Genomic DNA, 17,040 nt, shown 5'->3' with positions numbered 1-17,040 from the left:
TAGCAACTTTTTCTTCCAAAAGCACCTAGCAATAAATTTAGCTATTTTAAAAATGTATTTGCAACCATCAACCAAGAAAGTACTGTACACATTTTGTAATATCAAGCAACGATGGAAAAAAATGTTCCCCCATTGTAATTCCATCAAATAAACAAAACATCAATTCAACTTTGTGTCTTGCTGTTTTAGCATTTTTAAGTTTTTATTTCTTTTACAACTTTACAGCTAAGCAGTGTTGCCAACTTAGCAATTTTGTTGCTAAATTTAGCAACCTTTCAGACTACCCTAGCAACTTTTTCTTCCAAAAGCACCTAGCAATAAATTTAGCCATTTTAAAAATGTATTTGGCAACTTTTGATAAGTGACTCAGACAATAAAAAGGCACACATTTTCCATCCAAATGACACAAAAAGAGGAAACCAAAGATGCCTAGCAGTACACACATCACGTGAATTAAGTTAACTGCTATTTGCAATTGTTCAAATTAATAATAAAAATAAGCGAATAATTGTTACCTTGCGATTGTTGTTCAGTTAGTACACCGTAAGAAAAAGATACTAGTAATTTTCCAGGATATTATCCATTATCCACTGTAACCCTGTAACCAGAAAACACAATGCGTAATTTAAAATGCAGGTAAAAATAAAACCAATACGGAAAATTATTTCATATTAACATATTAGATTGTTCCCTATTTTTACAGACTTTGCTACTTCTACTACTACTACTAGTGTAGCATACTAACTAACTACTAATACACTGCTTAAAGCATAATTGTTGAGAATTTGTAGTATTACTAGTTTACTAGTTATAAAAAAAAACGTTCAATAATTCAATGTATTTAAAATGCAGTTATTTATATTTTATTATATTACACATAATTTTACAAACAAATCTAAATTGACATATATAAAATAGTTTTTTGCTGAGATTTGATGTGACAATTTTGCATCTTGATTACGCATGTGACGTCATCGCACAAGGACGTCATAACGCGTGAAGCAACGGATTTTTTAGCAACAAATCGACCTTCCTTTAGCAACTTTCTCTGAAAATTATTTGGCGACACTGAAGCTAAGTCACTCTTTTTGCTTGCCCATTTGCCCAGACAGAAACTCGTGCTAAATGTAGCTTGACAATACAATATATTAGTTCACCAGAAGAAACCAAGAGCATTAAAAAAAGCTTTTTGATGTTTCGTGTAAATAAACTAGAATAATCCGAATTTTACTTGCGATCTTGAATCAATTAATTAGCAGAAGTTATTACTCCACCACATGCACACGACGTAATTAACTACAGTAGGCTACTATACTATGGGGTTACAATTCTGCCACAATTCCGCGTGCGAAAGATCATCTTTTGAGCAGAATTGTAATCCCATACTATATGTGTGGTTCAAACGACGGAGGTATGACCATACAACTTTTGTTGAGTCGTTGCGTCATTGTACTTGCGAAAAATGCACCCCTGCGTAACTATCAGACGTGATTATATCTTTCTGAAACAGCTGTTTTGATGGTTTGATATGGCACAGAATTAGGAAATTACTACCTCTTAAATATTTAAACAAAACAACAATAATAGCATATAATAGCAATAATAACTCATTTATAAATATTACTCCAGTAACCATTTCCTTGTAAACGGATTTAACTGCGATATTGACGTGCGTTGTACATTTAGTGGTCTACATAGTTTTGTTCTTCCTCAGTTGTCCTTATTCAGCCGGTTTTTGGTTCGATTTCTGCTCGTTTGTTAAAGATCACATTATGCACAGCTTTCAACTACGTTTTGAAAATATTATATTCGTTTTGTTTTTTTCACTTACGTCATTAAGTAATATTATTGATTTATTTGTTACTTTTGTTTGCAAAGTTTAGTATACATAAATGCAAGTACGGTAATTATAGTATGTAGAGATATACATATATACACACATGGACATTTATGTATGATGGAGATATTTTGTCGGATGCATTTTATTGTTCCCCATTTGAGTGTGTAAATTGATACTGTTCAATAAAAATAAAATAAAAAGTACGGCAATTATAAACCATTATTTCTAATTTTGAAATCAGAAGTTAAAGAATACAAAATCTATTTGTTTATAATCTGTTAAACAAGAAAGTGTATTATGTAAACATTTCCATGTTTTTATTTAAATGTGTTTATCTTTATTTTTTAACATTGATCCAGTCCGGTAGGTGGCGCCGGTCGTCGATGTAGCTGTCAGAGCATCAAGACTTCTTCAGTCTGTGGTTGTGAACAGGAAGTGCGGAGTGTGCGTGCATTTGAGCTGAGAAAATTAATAACGCGAATCAAAAAGTCTGACATTTGTAGTCATTGCGGGAGGTGTGTGCGTCTGCTGTGTGTGAATACTGTACGCTTTGTCTGGAGAGGCAGAAGACGGAGGGTTGTGGTTCATCTCTAGCCCATCAACTGCTACTGCAAAACAAAGCAACCTCTTATAATAAAGATGCACAGGATGAGCCATAAGCGCAGTAAATGATCACTTTGCAGGGAATCTACCAGGTAATGTGCATGTTGCGGGAGGAATATTTAGTGGTCTCTGTGCACTATGGTCTTTCTAGGGTTGATGTGGTTTTCTAACCCAGTTCAACAAAATAATAGGATTTTATTATGTTAATGTTAGATGACATACTATACTTTATCTAAAATGTTTTTAAAGAACAGTAAGTATTTTATTATTATTATCCATGCAGTTGTATGGCCATATTAATAAAAAAAAAATATTGTAGCGTGACTGCATGGAATATTTGTACTCTTAAAAAATCTGCGACATTTAAAAATAACTAGTGAATTAGAGCCAAAAATAAATAACCTAAGAGTTTGATGTTCTTTGATCTGTTCTGTATCATCTGCCCTAAAGGCCTGTTCACAACAACTCAAATTTCAGATTTTTTTGCGTGTAATTTGTCATGCATTTTTAATTTTTTCCTGCTCCGACCAAAGAAAAAAAATGGCAGACAGGCTGAATGAAAGTGCAGATTCATTCTCTTACAGTAGGTGGCACTTATAGAAAAGCATAAATACAGCAGTTACCCTGGTTAACCAAGTAAACGTTGGTTACACAAAGCAAAGCTGCAGCTTCTGTTTCTAATAATTAATGTGCGGCCACATTTACCAGCGAATTTACAGCAGAACATTTTTTTTTTTCGCTCAGCAAAATTTCTTGAGTGAAGTCGGAAGTAAAAGCAGTGGTCACATTAAACTTTTGGCATGGACATTTTTTTTTTAAACAGATGTACATATAATGCATATAAAACATATGTAATATACTTAACTGCAACGATGTAATCCTGCAGATTTAAAGTTTGCGTTCTTTTAATTCAAGAGGCCACTGCAGTCTTCTATTGTTCACACATCTTCACGCGATATAAATTTGCAGGGTTCAAGTTCAAACTTCTAAATGCAGTGAAATGTGCAAATGCTTGCGTTTCCTGCCTTAATTTTAATTTGTTAGACTGTTTTATCTACAGCTCGTTAGAGGTAGAATTCTTTAGTGAAATAAAGATGATATTCATGCGTGTATGAATAGAAGTCAATGGAACGAAAAAGTGTAATGTGACCAGCCTTTAATGCATGAGGGCGCAGATTTTTGACCAACAGAAATCTGCTTGGGTTGAAAGTGTCTTCTGTGTGAGCCGTGCTTCATACATCACTACACTATTAAGAATGAACAATGGGCCTTTGTTTGCCCACACAATTTTGCAAATGTGACTCCACCCTAACCTGCTTATGATGGAGAATAAAGTAAATCAAACAGCGTGTGACAAAAAAACGACAATCTTATCGGCTGGCCAGTTTTCTTTGCAGTGCAATGGAAAAGAGATCAGACGATCTGGGGCCGGTTGCATAAACTGTTTAGACTAGCCTTAAAGGGGTCATAGGATGCTACATGCACTTTTACAAGCTGTTTGAACTGAAATGTGTGTTGGCAGTGTGTGTACACAACCACCCTATAATGATAAAAATCCACCCAGTGTTTTTTTTTAAAATCTCGTTCAATAATTTCCCCTTTCTCAAATCGAGCCGATCTCAGATCTTTCTCAGTCTGTGCCCCTCCCACGATAGTTTGATTGACAGTAGCGTTTCAGCACAGACTGGACTGGCGTCTTACCTTAGATCTGTCCTGAGTGACTGTCATCAGTCCGCCATTGTTTCACCCCGGAGCAGTTGTAGACAAGAATGACTCCTAAGCGATTTAGGGTGTTCTGTTTTTGGATGTAATAATGAACATAGCAGTCGTCATTTACTCCCGACATCTGAGCCGCTGAAGATGCAGTGGATTACCTTTGTTTTTGAAGGGAATGCGCCCCCAATCTACCGAAATGCATCTATGTTCGTGCGAATCATTTGTGATCCAGCTTCACGTCCAGAAGAAGTGTGTAAGGTTTTTTTAATGAATCTTTACAAATCGCCTTTCCTAATAACGTGCTATTTAGCAAGTTTCACGATGAATGCAGCTAAAGTTTACCGTCTCTCAGAGAGCGGCTGTGTGAGCAGAGCTCATTTGCATTTAAAGCGGCATGCAAGAAAACATTCCCCTTAAAAGAGCTGTTTTTGGCGGTAAAAAACCGTCGGTGTTGTTTTACACTACCATTGAGAAATTTTAACCAAACTATGTTACAGAATTTTCATTAAGACCCTAAAGAATCATATCAACTTTTGGAAAATGGGCATCCGATGACACCTTTAAAAAGTTCTTCTTCAAGACTGGTTATAACTTTTTTTAATTCAGTTTCGAAAAGGTAGATTGGTCTTATTTGTATTTGAAAAGTGAGACTGATTACCCCCTTGGCAACTGCTATTTGTTAAAACTAGTTCTTAAGACGCAGGGGCTACATTTATGCAACTGGCCCCTGAACGGACCCATTAATGGACGTTCATTGAAATTCAAATGTTTAGTGCACCAAACGTCCTTGGTGTGAACAGGCCTTAAGGTTGCACGCATTTTAATTAAGGTTTTTGTTCAAAAGTGGTACGATTTCCTTCTGTCTCTCAGTGACATCATGAATTTGGTCCGTCTCGTGTGTCGTCACAAGACAGCCCTGGCACTCAGTGTCTTCTTCTTATTCGCCGTCGTCCTTTTGTTCCTCGCCAAATGTACGTCTGAGACGCTGAAGCCGGCCGAGTCCCCAGGAGTGGCGCCGCGGGCCGAGTCACATCAGAAGCAGCCGGCAGGGCCTCCTCACGCCAAAAAGCTCTCCACGTTCCTAGTCATTCTCATCACCACGGGCCCAAAGTACACGGAGCGTCGCAGCATCATCCGGAGCACCTGGCTGACCAAACACGATCCCGAAGTGCTCTACTGGTTTGTCATTGGCACCGAGGGTTTACCTCCAGAAGACCTCCAGAACCTCGGAACCGAGCAGATCCGTCACCATGACCTCCTCCTGCTCCCTGACCTCCGGGATTCATATGAGAACCTCACGCAGAAACTGCTTCACATGTACTCCTGGTTGGACCAAAACGTGGAGTTTAAATTCGTTCTGAAGACCGACGACGACACCTTCACCCGCTTGAATCTCCTCAAAGAGGAGTTGAAGACCAAGGAGCCCAGCCGACTCTACTGGGGCTTCTTCTCCGGCCGCGGGAGAGTGAAAACGGCCGGGAAATGGAAAGAAAGTGCCTGGGAACTGTGTGACTACTACTTACCTTATGCCCTGGGTGGAGGCTATGTGCTTTCCGCCGACCTCGTGCACTACGTACGTCTCAACGTGGGGTTTCTAAAGACCTGGCAGAGTGAGGACGTGTCCTTGGGCGCCTGGTTGGCCCCCGTGGACGTGAAGCGGGTTCACGATCCGCGCTTTGATACGGAGTACAAGTCGCGCGGCTGCAGCAATAAGTACCTGGTCACTCACAAGCAGAGTTTAGAGGACATGTTGGAGAAGCATCAGACGCTACAGCAAAATGGGCGTCTGTGCAAAGAGGAAGTCAAACTGAGGCTGTCCTACATTTACGACTGGAGCGTCCCGCCTTCTCAGTGTTGCCAGCGGAAGGATGGCATCCCCTGACTCTTTGACACCCGTGATCATATGCATTTTTTCCACTTGCTACTTATTTATTTATTTATTATCAGTGTCGTGTGTCGAGCCGAAACAGCATTTCTTAACCTATTGAAAAGGCTTTTTAAAGCAGAGTTTAGAGGACATGTTGGAGAAGCATCAGACGCTACAGCAAAATGGGCGTCTGTGCAAAGAGGAAGTCAAACTGAGGCTGTCCTACATTTACGACTGGAGCGTCCCGCCTTCTCAGTGTTGCCAGCGGAAGGATGGCATCCCCTGACTCTTTGACACCCGTGATCATATGCATTTTTTCCACTTGCTACTTATTTATTTATTTATTATCAGTGTCGTGTGTCGAGCCGAAACAGCATTTCTTAACCTATTGAAAAGGCTTTTTAAATTAGAAATGTGGGAGATGATGTTACCGAAAAGCTGCTCTTTTTAAGATCGAGATGTTTTTCCTTTATTAGGCTGATTCAAAGTAGAGTCAGCTTGTACGGAGAGCCTGGGGGATTCTGGGTGAAGTGAGATATTTTTGCTGCATTCTCTGCATACACCTTCTGTACTTGATGTCCACCCATAGAATTCTCCATCTTATCATTCATTTAATCCTGAGATGTTTAGAGCATATCTGTTGAAATAAATTGACATGGATAAGAAAAGGAATGTGCCAGACTAGCAGTTTATTAACAGGAAAGAAACTTGAAGATAAATGTCCATAAACCTAAGTATTTTGACAAATGTTGTCCATTGTGATAGAGAACCTGAGATGGTTTTCTTTGTGAGTTTTGCTCACAAATTTGCCATATAATTATAAAGCTGTCTTGAAGATTATAGAACTTGGCCGCCAGGTTTGGCAGTATTTCTAGTATTTTATGTGTTGTGACTGAGTTGTAAATAATGTACCTCAAATTTTATTAAATGGTTTTTGTTCAGTTTTTACACCAGATCAGTCTCCTTGTATGTTTTTTTTTATTTAAAAAAAAAAAGAGTAGTTTATTAAAACCATGTATTAGGATGTGATCATATTTACCTTTGTACAGTGAAATTCTGTGGGGAAAAATGCATCCATCTCAATCAAAATTGGCGCAATGTGTAATTCTGCATTTTAATATACAGATTTCACATTAGATTCATGTTTGTTAAACTTTGAACTAGGGCTGCACGATTATGACACATCATCATTGTTGATTATTCCCTTGAAATTGTAATTGCGAATATTAATTACGATTATCACAATTTACATTGAATGATGTTTATACCATTGTTTGAAGCAACTGCATGCCGTATTTTTATATGAAAATAAACAAACTGAAAACACTCAAAAGAAAAAATCTTTTATTGCCTTTCTATAGCATTAAGGCTCAAATGTCAACTGTACATTGGATTGGTTTCTTCTTTAAATAATAAAAAAAGTAAAAATATGAATGGTATTATAATGTTATACTAACACTAAAATTAAAACAATGGAAAAACCCTTAAGATAACATGTAGAAAGAAAAAACGCATCTTAAGCACTCAGAATAACATAAGTGGACTGAACGATTAATTGCCGCTTTGAACGATTACATAATTGTGGCATCTGTAGCGCAATAATTGTGCAGCCCTATTTTGAACATCCAAATTCGCTGTGTTGAGCAATGTAAAGCTACTTTAGTTTGAAGTGACTTTGTGCATCACTACACTATTGATAAATGGACAGTGAACAGTGGATTTTCACTGGGGGGCCAGTTTTTGGGCCCTGGATGGTGATACAAAAAGTTATTTGCACACTTTAAAAGCCATTTCAGATTTGGTTGGGGTGAGAGAGCACAACACAAAATGACAGAATCATGCTGATGATAATGTTTCCCCCTGATAGAACAAAAAGCAGTTCTTTGGGAAAATGGGTTTTGTTGTATTCATAGTTTTTCTGTTGGTTCAGTAGCCTGTGACGGTGATGTGTCTCAGGTTTTCCCGCACTCGAACAAACTCTGGCATGTTTTGTAGGTCCTCTCTGCGTCTCAGCTCTTCCTGCTCGTACTGTAAGGAAAGAATCACAGGTCCAATGAGTCTCCTAAATACGCATAATACAGAATTGAAATCTCTTTTTTGTTTTTCACAGGGTTAATGGTACATCACTGTTCAAAAGTTTTGGGTAGGCAAGATTTTTTAATGTTTCGTTGTCGTTGTAGTTCTCAAGTCACGATTCACTGACAGCAGCGCTAAATGCCTTTGGTTGAATTTCAAAATTCTGGCATGAAACTCTAGATGGCGCAGTCCGATAGATCTAACTCAATATGACATAAAGACATCATTATCACATGGCATATCAGATTGGTTCTCTCCTGTATCGGTAGCCAATGAGCTCCCTGCTCAACATTCAAATACCTGGCAGTGTTTGCTGTAGCAGTAGCAGCGCACTTCAGAAAACCTCCACCTTCCCCAGCTCCACCTGTATAGATCTGCTACGGGATGATCATGTATGCTGTGGGGGGTTATTCCAATATTTCTTACACGCTCACAGCAGTATGTTGTGGATGTTATTGGCAGTAGCAAGTCTCGGTACTTGCTCTGCAGCAGCAGCGTAGCAGATCTGTTCAGCCGAGACCAAACACATTAACATTGTCATGTATATTACCATGCCAATCCCTCCGAGAGTTGTCATGTCAGAACTGACGTCATGCGTGAACCCGTGAACACGTACCGCCAGGAGTCTCTGGCTTCTCTTGTGCAGCTCTTGCTCGAGGTCAGATGGCAGATGTGAGGCTTGTTCTCTCTCTCTGTGCTGCTCCAGTCTCCTCTGTTCCAGCACCCGCTTCAGCTCTGGCTTCTCTTCAGGCAGGAGACCCCTGCAAACAGTTTTCAATGAGACCTCATGTGTTTATTAGCAAAAAACAGTTACTCATTCTAGTGATTCATGCAATATTGTAGAAATTCATTTTTTTTTAAAGTTTAGACGTATTTATCTCTCACTTGATTGAGTTTACACTATTATTAGGAATATAAAATATTGAATATAATTTTACAAAATATGGCAACAAAAAAAACTAACTTAAAGCCTAATGTTCATGTAATCTATTATCATAAACACACCTTTCTAGGCAAGTACCAAATGTGACTCTGGACCACAAAACCAGTCATAAGTAGCATGGGTATATTTGTAGCAATAGCCAACAATACATTGTATCTTTTATGGCAAAAATCATTAGGATATTAAGTAAAGATAATGTTCCGTGAAGATATTTTGTAAATTTCCTACCGTAAATATATAAAAACTTCATTTGACGTAATATGCATTGCTAAGAACTTAATTTGGACGACTTTAAAGGTGGTTTTCTCAACATTTAGATTTTTTTGCACCCTCAGATTCCAGATTTTCAAATAGTTGTATCTCGGCTAAATGTTGTCATATCCTAACAAGCCTAACAGTTTATTTATTCAGCTTTCAGATTATGTATAAATCTCAATTTTTAACAAATTGACCCTTATGACTGGTTTTGTGGTCCAAGGTCACAATGAGTGTCAAAGTCTTTTTGGTAGCACTTTATTTTACAGTACGTGGACTTCCCAGGTACATACATGGCAAATATCTTGTACCTACAGGCAAATGAGTGGTAACACAAGGTACTTACCTGAAGTGTATGTACATGGTAACAAATAAGAAGCACGGCTGTACTTAACATATATACTTAACATATATATACGGTACGCTTGGTATGTCCTAACCTTACCTAATATAAAGAGGACTATTTTTCAATTGCTTGTGTAGGACTGTTAATGCTAAATTGCTGTCCACAACAGTGCTTACAAAGTTTGAAGAACTGGCAATTCCTGTGTAATGCTTATGTAAAATGGTGCACTTTATTTTACAGTCCTATTTCCATATACTTCCTATGTACGTACTGGTGTGTGTACCTATTAATTAGTGTACAGAATAAGTTATGCAGAACTAAAGTTGGGGGGTATAAACATGGACCAAGGTACTTATTAAGTAATTGATGGTAGGTGCCATTGCAGTTTGGAACTTTGGAAGTTGGTTGGGAACACAGTAGTAACTGAGCAGCACTGAATAATGTTAATACTTAGCAGGCACAGTCCTTTTAAATAGGGATTTAGACATCAGGAGTTGCAAGTGCAAATATGAGTCTGGTAGCTACTGTATAATTCCAAAATAAAATCTGTCTACACACATACTTATTAGGAATGTACGTCATCAAAAATCCCTATTGGACCAATTAGTTAAGAGAATCAGTGTCGTTAAAGATAAGGCAAGTTAACTGCAATGGCACCTACCATCAATTACTCAATAAGTACCTTAGTCCATGTTTATACCCTCCAACTTGAGTACCGCATAACTTATTCTGTACATTAACTAATAGGTACATACACCAGTATGTACATAGTAATTATATGGAAATAGCACTGTAAAATAAAGTGCACCATTTTACATAAACATTACACAGGAATTACCAGGTCTTCAAACTTTGTTCAACTTTACCATGTATAGACCATTAGTAAGTACAGTAATGTGTCTTATTAGTTTCCATATACTGACACTACCTGTTAGTGACCGTTATTACTCACACTTGTTGGTAAGTACTTCATATTTACCACATGTATACCAAGTACAGTATGTGTCTTGTTTGTTACTACATAATACCACATTTTTCCGTAGGTGCTACACATTTACCATATACATATCATTAGTATGTACAGTAATGTGTCTTATTAGTTTCCATATACTGACACTACCTGTTAGTGACCGTTATTACTCACACTTGTTGGTAAGTACTTCATATTTACCACATGTATACCAAGTACAGTATGTGTCTTGTTTGTTACTACATAATACCACATTTTTCCGTAGGTGCTACACATTTACCATATACATATCATTAGTATGTACAGTAATGTGTCTTATTAGTTACCATATACGGATACTGTAAGGATGTGCCTGTTTGTACCCACTTGTCTGTAAGTACTAGGCCTACATATTTACCATGTATATACATTAGTAAGTACAGTAAAGTATCTAATTAGTTATCATGTATGGGCACTACCTGTAAGTGACCGTTATTACCCACACTTGTCTGTATGTACAAACAAATTACCATGCATGTACGACTGTTAAGTACAGCCGTGCTTCTTATTTGTTACCATGTACATACACTTCAGGTAAGTACCTTGTGTTACCACTCATTTGCCTGTAGGTACAAGATATTTGCCATGTATGTACCTGGGAAGTACACAAACTGTAAAATAAAGTGCTACCGTATTTTTAATACAAGTTAATTTGTATTTAACATGATCACAGTTTAGCCTCTGATTGGCTATTGCATTCAAAAGCTCAGCAGAATTGTGTGTGCGATTGGTTATAATGCTCAACGCTGTAAAAAGAAGTACGATGCAACATGAGCAGATTCAAATGTTCACTTTACTCATGACAGCCGTAATAGTTTTAGTATAAAAGTGGAAATTTGTCCAATTTGGTGGCATGTTTGAATCATACTGTCACATCAAGTCCCCGTTGATTTCCGAACCGTGGCCAGTGCACGAACAACAGGTGCTCGACACATGAGCACTAGAGAGATTCATCCTCTTTAAAATAGAACCAAAATTCTCGTTTAAACTATAGTTGCGCGTATCCCTTACTTCCCTCACATACACGCTTGTCACAGCGGGTGTCTATTGTTGCTGCCGTCTTCAGTAGTTTGTTGTTCTTGTTCGGTGTCCTCCGTTTCTTTTCCAAACTAATCAAAGACCAAAACCGGGCTTATAATGTTTTAATGTCGTCAAACGTGATTTTTTATGAGTCCACACACACTTAATAAGAGATTAGCCTGCTGGTGTTGTTTTCTATCTATGTGCCCTGTAGATCCCCTTTCCCAGAGCTCAGGGAAGTCTGTTGGGATTCTGTTCAGACGGCAGATGCTCTGATCCCTGTGAATTGGCCTCAACTCATCCACACATAATTGAAAGCACAGCCTCAACACACACCAAATCGCAGAAGCGCCCTGTTTTGTATGAGTCCGCTGTAATAGACTGCTAAAGTCACCCGAGAAACCATTTCTGGGCTGTAAATGAACAGGAGGGGCTGTTCTAGCTCACCATCTGTGGCTGACTAGCAGTTCACGATGTAAACCTCTACGACTAGAAGACTCCAAAACAGGGTTGAACAGTTTCTTCGGCCGGATGAGATCGTCCTGGCCTTCACTAGCCTGCTGGGATGCAGTAGAAGCACCGCTGGAGCTTTCTGACGGACGGAGAAGACAAAATGTTACCAGAGCTATGAGGTTATTAATTTTTGGGTTCTTACCCAAAAAAATGTTTTCAAGAAAATCATAAAGGGCTGAAAAAATACCTGTTTTCTGATTCTTCTGTCCCATTCTTTGTGAAATAACCTTATAGGAAAAAAATATATATAATTCAGATTGTGTTATTTCTGCTATATTTATAATTGTATTTATTTTATTTGATATATGATAATTGTACCTTATTCTACAATTGTACTATTCATATTTAATATATATATATTAAAATCTTATTAATTTATTTACTAACATAAATCAATACAAAGTAGACAACAAGAAAAATAATTTAAAAAAAAAACTTATTTGGGGGTGTTGCGGGCTTTAGTGTATTCCTTTATTATTAAAGGCAAAATATGTAAGATTTTTTTATTAAAATATCCAAAAACCACTAGAACAGTGTTATATATATTGCTGATTTGTGTACTTACATTATTCCAAATGTTTCGAAGAATGTTTAAATCCAGAGAAGCAAGCAATTTTAACTAGTGACACGGACCGTGTCCATAGTGTCACTGTGTCACCTGCCAATGATGTCATAACCCCTCGATTTCCGGTTTTGTTTTGTACAAAATATGGAAACACCAAAGGCGCTTTAATATGTTGTGCGTTTTAATAGACAGGTGACGACCTCACAGAGTAACATTATAACAGAACTTTCAAATGTATCTTTGATAAAACAGCTCTGCTTTACCCCACATACGCACGACCGGAAGGAGCGGAAGCGCTCGACTGTGGCATAATAAAAGCTCCGCTGCTTTACCCCACATACGCACGACCGGAAGGAGCGGAAGCGGTCGACTGTGGCGTAATAAAAGCTCCGCTGCTTTACCCCACATACGCACGACCGGAAGGAGCGGAAGAGCCATCTGTCACCCTCGTTCAGCTGCCTCGTTTCGCTTCGACGGCTTTCAGCTTCACCCTGCTTCATTCTACTACGTTAATAAATCATTAGCTCATCCGTGAACATGATTTCTGCCCGAGTCCCGTCGGATTGCATCGGCTGTGGGGATGAAGACCACAACTCCCATGATTCCACACTCAGTCACGGCGTCATCAAACTACGCCTTTGTTTTGAATGCATAAAGTTTACATATTGTGCCTTTAAATTAGGCTATATAACAAAATAATATCTTGTACAGTTTTTGAAGAAATAATTTAATGTTATAATTAAAACATTGTAACCAACAACAATAGTACTACTACTGTATATAACAATATCAGTGTTATTATCATTATTATTATATTCGTTAATAATTATTTTACAATAATATTACCAAATTATTTAATTCAAGGCATGGAATTTGAAAGTACATGTTAGCCATGTGAAATAAATAATTATTCGCACTAATATTCAAGTCACAAATTCGCATTATTAAAGGGGTCATATGATGCGATTTCAAGTTTTCTTTCTCTTTGGAGTGTTACAAGCTGATTGTGAATAGATAAGATCCCTGAAGTTGCAAAGACTAAAGTCTCAAAACTAAAGAGATATTCTTTATCAAAGTTAAGACTCTGCCACGCCCCCCTAAAACGGCTCGTTCTAACACGCCCCCACATATCTACCTCACTATGTGGAAATATTTGCATAATGCGCCCAAATGTTCACGCAAAGAAAGAAGGCATGGTTTCAGTAAGTGTTAGTGTTGAAGCAGCCGTGTCAGGGAGACGCTGTGTGTTTCTAGGCGAAAGCAAAAGCACTTTATTTGGCCTTCCGAAAGTAGATGCATTTAGGAATCTTTAAGATTACTTGCAACAGAACAGCAATGCATTTTATGGACGACCGTTTTGTGAACCTAGGAGAGGAGGGAATTCTGACGTGCGCGCGCGAGTGTGTGTGTGTGTGTGTGTGTGAGAGAGAGAGAGAGAGACAGCGTCACATCACAGTGGAGTCAGCTGGGCATAGAGGACCTACAATAATGTACAGTATTTGAAAAACATTAAAGCATGTCAACATATTCTGTTACACCAAATACACCAAATAATGATCCTTAAAAAAGTATCATATGACCCCTTTAAAAATGACTCAAAATTCATTGCAAAGAAAACATGTGGTAATGAATTCTGTAAGCAGGTTCAATCTTACCTGTGTTTTGTAATACAGCAGCATACTGAAGCACAGATCTGTCAGCAGGAGGTGGACGGTATGCTTCTCAAGTGCACAAACACAGTTTTAAAGGCAAAGCTAGTTGCTCCACAGCTTGATGCAACGAATGGCATCAAATTAGCTGCGTAACACACCTCAGGATGATGCCCATTGCCCAACAGATGGTGGATTACATACAGATTCTTAGAAGCGACCTGCTTTGCTGTTTACAAAAATGCAGCCACTAACACCTATTCTCTCAATATGCAAGCAGAAATGTGTTTATAGTGAATTCACACTATAATTCACTATAAACACATTTTTAGCATTTGAACAAGATTAGTAGATTCTTCTAATGGTCCACATGGCATTTTATGATAACTTTACCATTAATGTTTTAAGAAACCATGACAGAGTGGAGGTAGACACTAATAGCTTACTGTGGCACTGCATTAGGACGTACACACAGAAATAAAACATGCCAACACAGCGGCTGCCAAGTACTGCCAGACGACAGCTGAGCACACCTTATGGTCCCTTTCTCCTGCCAAGAGAGACCCTGGCAGGATCTGCAGGATGCTATTAGAGACGGCTGGAGAAACACTCAGTCTCAGACACTGTGGGTGTCAGTCGCATTCAGCACCGACTTCATATTAAAGTATCTTTAAATCATTTGAGGATAGAATCTGTATACCACATCTGTAGGTTTGCGGCACTAAATTATGTTCGAATCGTCAGACACACTTGACAGTGTTACAAATGACAAAAAAAGAGAACAGCTCTTTTCACAATTTCTCTGCTTTAAATAGTTTGTGAGCTTTACTTTGTAAAGAGATAACAATCAGTCAGGTAACAATGCATGAACATAAATAGTTTAAAAATATTACTATTATTATTATCAAATATAAAAAAATTATTATTAATAATAATAATAGTAGCTAATACAATAATGGTTATATATATATATATATAAAGTTGCATATTTTTATTTATTATTAATGTGTGTGTGAGTGTGTAAATGTGAAATATTTTGATTTAACAATTTAGTATTATGATTATCATCATCCATTATTATTAATAATAATAATTTTATATAATTAATAATATATAACATTATATATAGAATTTTATCAAAATTATATAATTATATATCTAAATACAATCTAAAAACTATCTAAAATATATTTTATTATGATTATTGATAATAATAATAATAATAATGTACAGTATATGTATTAGTAGTAGTATGTAGACTACAAATGTTTTGATTCCCTAAACCTACCGACTGTAAAACACAACTAGATGACAGTATTACCATCTTCTCGTATTAGCTGTAACGAAGCGAAGGCTTTTAATCTGTCTGGTGAGTTCCCATAATTCCGCGCTACCGGAAGCGTTCCGGAAGTCCGTCAAAGCCGTCTCTGCTGCGCTGTCTATGCGGAACTGATGAAGAGAGTAAATAAACAACCACTGGCAACTAGCGCTTCTTCTCAACACGGGATTTGAAAGCTGCGAAAATGACAAACGGTATGTTATTAAAGACGCGTGTTATGATGAGAACTCTACAGGAAGTCTGTGTGGTCAGATAGAGATGAATGCTGTCAGACAGACGAGTGTGTGTGTGTGTGTGAGAGAGAGAGTGAGAGAGAGACAGAGTGTGTGTGTGTGTGTGTGTGTGTGTGTGAGAGAGTGAGAGAGAGTGTGTGTGTGTGTGTGTGGACGTGGCTCATTATGGAGACGTGTGTGTGTGTGAGAATGTGTGTGTGGACGTGGCTCATTATGGAGACGTGTGTGTGTGTGAGAATGTGTGTGTGGACGTGGCTCATTATGGAGACGTGTGTGTGTGTGAGAATGTGTGTGTGGACGTGGCTCATTATGGAGACGTGTGTGTGTGTGAGAATGTGTGTGTGGACGTGGCTCATTATGGAGACGTGTGTGTGTGTGAGAATGTGTGTGTGGACGTGGCTCATTATGGAGACGTGTGTGTGTGTGAGAATGTGTGTGTGGACGTGGCTCATTATGGAGACGTGTGTGTGTGTGAGAATGTGTGTGTGGACGTGGCTCATTATGGAGACGTGTGTGTGTGTGAGAATGTGTGTGTGGACGTGGCTCATTATGGAGACGTGTGTGTGTGTGAGAATGTGTGTGTGGACGTGGCTCATTATGGAGACGTGTGTGTGTGTGAGAATGTGTGTGTGGACGTGGCTCATTATGGAGACGTGTGTGTGTGTGAGAATGTGTGTGTGGACGTGGCTCATTATGGAGCCGTGAGTGCGTGAGAATGAGTGTGTGTGTGTGTGAGTGAGAGAGAGAGGGTCATTATGGAGGTGTGTGTGTGTGTGTGTGTGTGTGTGTGTGTGTGAGAATGTGTGTGTGGACGTGGCTCATTATGGAGCCGTGTGTGTGAGAAAGTGAGTGTGTGTGTGTGTGTGGACGTGGCTCATTATGGAGCTGTGAGAGTGAGTGCGTGAGAGAGAGTGTGTGTGGACGTGGGTCATTATGGAGCCGTGTGTGTGTGTGTGTGAGAGAGTGAGTGTGTGTGTGTATGGACGTGGCTCATTATGGAGCTGTGTGTGTGTGAGAGTGAGAGAGAGAGAGAGTGTGTGTGTGTGTGAGAGAGAGAGAGAGAGTG

At 38.4% G+C, this 17,040-nt stretch overlaps 3 protein-coding genes across 5 annotated transcripts in view; 2 read left to right on the top strand and 1 right to left on the bottom strand.

The window, feature by feature from the left end:
• The first annotated feature begins 2,221 nt into the window (after positions 1 to 2,221).
• On the top strand, positions 2,222 to 6,420 carry LOC107555998 (beta-1,3-galactosyltransferase 6-like). 2 transcript variants are annotated; one of them, XM_016238963.1, is made up of 3 exons: positions 2,222 to 2,535; positions 5,030 to 5,903; positions 6,175 to 6,420. In XM_016238963.1, the coding sequence occupies exons 2-3, from the start codon at positions 5,037 to 5,039 to the stop codon at positions 6,310 to 6,312; spliced, it is 1,005 nt and encodes a 334-aa protein (XP_016094449.1). In that variant the 5' UTR covers positions 2,222 to 2,535; positions 5,030 to 5,036; the 3' UTR covers positions 6,313 to 6,420. The 2 variants fall into 2 exon arrangements, with proteins under 2 accessions (XP_016094449.1, XP_016094451.1); XM_016238965.1 differs by lacking the exon at positions 6,175 to 6,420 and having other exon boundaries at positions 5,030 to 6,147.
• A 1,168-nt stretch (positions 6,421 to 7,588) lies between these two features.
• On the bottom strand, positions 7,589 to 14,531 carry LOC107555993 (protein FAM107B). 2 transcript variants are annotated; one of them, XM_016238957.1, is made up of 5 exons: positions 14,409 to 14,531; positions 12,376 to 12,415; positions 12,123 to 12,267; positions 8,719 to 8,863; positions 7,589 to 8,054 (listed from the first exon to the last, which is right to left on the bottom strand). In XM_016238957.1, exons 1-5 carry the CDS (start codon positions 14,430 to 14,432, stop codon positions 7,953 to 7,955), a joined length of 456 nt encoding a protein of 151 aa, XP_016094443.1. In that variant the 5' UTR covers positions 14,433 to 14,531; the 3' UTR covers positions 7,589 to 7,952. The 2 variants fall into 2 exon arrangements, with proteins under 2 accessions (XP_016094443.1, XP_016094444.1); XM_016238958.1 differs by lacking the exon at positions 14,409 to 14,531 and adding an exon at positions 12,754 to 12,785.
• A 1,247-nt stretch (positions 14,532 to 15,778) lies between these two features.
• Positions 15,779 to 17,040, top strand: part of LOC107555997 (protein kish-B-like) — a 4,622-nt gene continuing 3,360 nt past the window's right edge. The window contains exon 1 of the mRNA XM_016238962.1: positions 15,779 to 15,935. Within this exon, the coding sequence (XP_016094448.1) occupies positions 15,926 to 15,935 (10 nt within the window). The 5' untranslated portion in view covers positions 15,779 to 15,925. The remainder of the gene's footprint in view (positions 15,936 to 17,040) is intronic.

This window comes from Sinocyclocheilus grahami, unplaced genomic scaffold (genome assembly GCF_001515645.1).
Source record: "Sinocyclocheilus grahami isolate Dianchi unplaced genomic scaffold, SAMN03320097.WGS_v1.1 scaffold552.1, whole genome shotgun sequence".
Classification (NCBI taxonomy): domain Eukaryota; kingdom Metazoa; phylum Chordata; class Actinopteri; order Cypriniformes; family Cyprinidae; genus Sinocyclocheilus; species Sinocyclocheilus grahami.
Note: the sequence above shows the minus strand (reverse complement) of the source record. Positions and strands in the feature narration are given on the sequence as shown.